The 3,069-nt window shown below is 32.3% G+C and overlaps 1 protein-coding gene across 1 annotated transcript in view; it reads left to right on the forward strand.

Moving 5' to 3' along the window:
- Window positions 1–323: 323 nt before the first annotated feature.
- The window catches only part of LOC108975127 (structural maintenance of chromosomes protein 3), a 69,846-nt gene continuing 67,100 nt past the window's right edge, over window positions 324–3,069 (forward strand). Inside the window, exons 1-2 of the mRNA XM_018943427.1 lie at window positions 324–417; window positions 469–583. Coding sequence (XP_018798972.1) covers window positions 403–417; window positions 469–583 — 130 coding nt within the window. The 5' untranslated portion in view covers window positions 324–402. The remainder of the gene's footprint in view (window positions 418–468; window positions 584–3,069) is intronic.

Genomic DNA, 3,069 nt, shown 5'->3' on the forward strand with positions numbered 1-3,069 from the left:
AATAACGTGATTTGAATGCGTGAAGATGTACATGTGTACGTAATGCATAATATACATACATATCATACTTTGTTAGCTTTTGACAATTCACACGCTTGTCCGTAGTTGGCTTTCTTTATAATTAATGTAAATCTCCCTTGCGCACATACCGAACGAACACACATGTAAGGCGTGTGTTTTTTTATCAGGATATTTATTTAGGGACTATATCCCACCATAAGCAATTAGCAGTCGTTTTGGCAATACTACAGCATTAGAATTATCGAAGCAACACTTATTGCCTGTCGAAACTCCCGTTATTTATATTAAATTTTACACTTGCAATCTAGTGGTAACATTATGTGGATGTGTTTCACTCAGGCAAATATCTGCAACTGCTGAAGTGTAAACAATAATATCAAAATGCATATTAAGCAGGTAAGATCTCATTATATGAAAAGAAAAGGTTTTTCAGTTTCGTTATTACAGATTATAATACAAGGATTTAAAAGTTATAAAGACCAAACAGTGGTCGAGCCCTTTGACAAGAGACATAATGTGGTTGTTGGAAGAAACGGTTCTGGAAAAAGTAATTTTTTTTATGGTAAGAAAATTAAAGCTATACATATGTGTGTAAGTAAATAAGAGGTTGTTATTGTTTTGAATGCACGTATTAAAATTCTTAAATGTAAGAAATATGGGTTGTGTTTAGTATCGCTACGGTTAATTTTGGCTCACCGTACCTAAAAGAGAACCAAATTGAAAATTTTAAACACGCATGTTTGCTTTAAGTATCGAACTTTGTTTTAAAACATATTTTATAAAAATCGGTTTACAAATTTTACTAGTCAATTTACTAAATCCGAAGACACATTACCTATATGTGTACATTGCTCACAAAACAATACAGCCATTTACAAAGGCTGCGCTGTATACCAACAACTCGGTCGAAATAAACCAGTCTCTGCAAGCATTAGAAAAGAGAACAAACATATAGACCAACAAAACTTCCCTAGCTTAGGTAATGGGTTACCTAATTCAAATTACACTAACAATGTGACAAATAACACTGAGCAGACTTATACTAATGTATTAAAAGGTAATGTTTTACATAAACAAAATGAGAAAAATGAAGAAACTATGATGAAAAAAATAGAAAAGCTACTAGCAAAACAAATAGAATTAACAAACACTCTACTTAACATGATGTCTCTACTTATTAATAAGTTATGCAAATGAACTTAAAATTAGCAATATGGAATGCTAATGGCTTATCCCGTCACGCACAAGAAATTGAAATATTTTTAAATCAGAATTTTATTGACATAATGCTAGTGTCAGAAACACATTTCACAAATAAAACATTTTTGCGAATAAAAAATTATGACATACTCACTTCTAATCATCCCAGTAACAGGGCTCATGCTGGCTGTGCTGTTTTAATTAAAACATCTATCAATTATGTTGCTCTTGAACCAATTCAAACACCTTCAATACAAGCTGCTGGAATAAAAGTTAAAACTAACAATAATGATGTTTATATTTATGCTTTGTACTCACCACCAAGACACAACATACCAGCTTCTGAATACGAAAGTTTCTTTAGCGGTCTCGGTCCAAGATTTTTTGTAGGAGGAGATTACAATGCTAAGCATCCCTGGTGGGGCTCACGTATTCCAAACCCAAAGGTTAGAGAGCTTTACAAACGCATTATAAAGAATTATTTAAAAACTCTGTCAAGTGGTGAGCCAACCTATTGGCCAAGTAATCCATTGAAAATTCCTGACCTCTTAGATTTTGCTGTACATAAAGGTATCCCAACTCAACTTTTAGATGCGGTCAGCTCAGAAGAATTAAACTCTGATCACTCGCCAATTATTGTCAGCTACAACACATTAATTAATGTTAAACCACGAAAATATTCTGCTTTAAGCAACAAAAGTGATATTTGCATATTTCAAGGCTGGTTAACTCAAAATATAGTACTTAACACCTCTATAAAAACTTCAGCTAAATTGGATGATACAGTTGAAGGTTTTACAAACATAATTCATGAAGCTGCTTTTGCTGCTACTCCCCAAACGAAGAATGAATTCTCGCCTCACAACTCATTTCACGTGTCTACAGAAATTAGAGCATTAATACAGAATAAAAGACATACGAAAAAAATGGCAAACCAGCAGAGATCCGACTGACAAGACTATTCTAAACAAAGCCACAAAGGAGCTAAAAGAAAAATTAGCTGATTTCAAAAATAAATCAAAATCTGAATATATTGCGAGTTTAAATTATAGAAATAATAAAGACCATAAGATATGGAATGCTATTAAATACATAAAACGGCCTAAAAAAAGAAATGTACCTATCAAAGACAGTAACAACGTTTGGTGTAAAACAGATAAAAGTAAAGCTAATGCATTTAGTAAATACCTCGAAGCAACTTTCACCCCTTTTGATAACAGTGGCAGGAACAATGATGCTGAAATATTAGAATTCCTTGACATAGCATGTCAAATGTCTTACCACTCAAGCATATTACACCCGCTGAAATACGTTGTGAAATTGAGAAATTGTCTAACAAGAAAGCCCCAGGATATGACAAAATGATGCCAAAGTAGCTAAATGCTTACCTAAAAAGGAATTATGTTGCTAACACTTACAGTGGACCAATAAAATTTACATACACCTAGTTTTATTAAATTACAACACATTTTTTGCTTTTAAAATTAATGTTTATTGTCGTTTTTTTGTATCTATTTCAAAATATGTATATTTAGCATATATATTGGCTTATCAAAATTTTTATTTTTACACAAATGAAAAAAATACAGGTACAAAAACTTAAAATGAGCTTAATTCGTATCAATAAAGTTTACGTACATTATTTAAACTAACAGTAAATACAAAAGTTAGTATTTTATTGGCCCTCCTTTTGCTGTAATAACTGCCTGTAGACGTCGTGGCATACTTTTTACTAAATTTCTGGTATCATTTTCGGTGATTTTGGCCCACTCAGTCGATAAGGCAGCTTTTAGGGACTCTTTGGATGAAATTCTATGTTTTCGTATACGCTTTTCTAATAAGTCCCAG

Source organism: Bactrocera latifrons, unplaced genomic scaffold (assembly GCF_001853355.1).
Source record: "Bactrocera latifrons isolate USDA-ARS-PBARC rearing strain unplaced genomic scaffold, ASM185335v1 scaffold_615, whole genome shotgun sequence".
NCBI lineage: Eukaryota > Metazoa > Arthropoda > Insecta > Diptera > Tephritidae > Bactrocera > Bactrocera latifrons.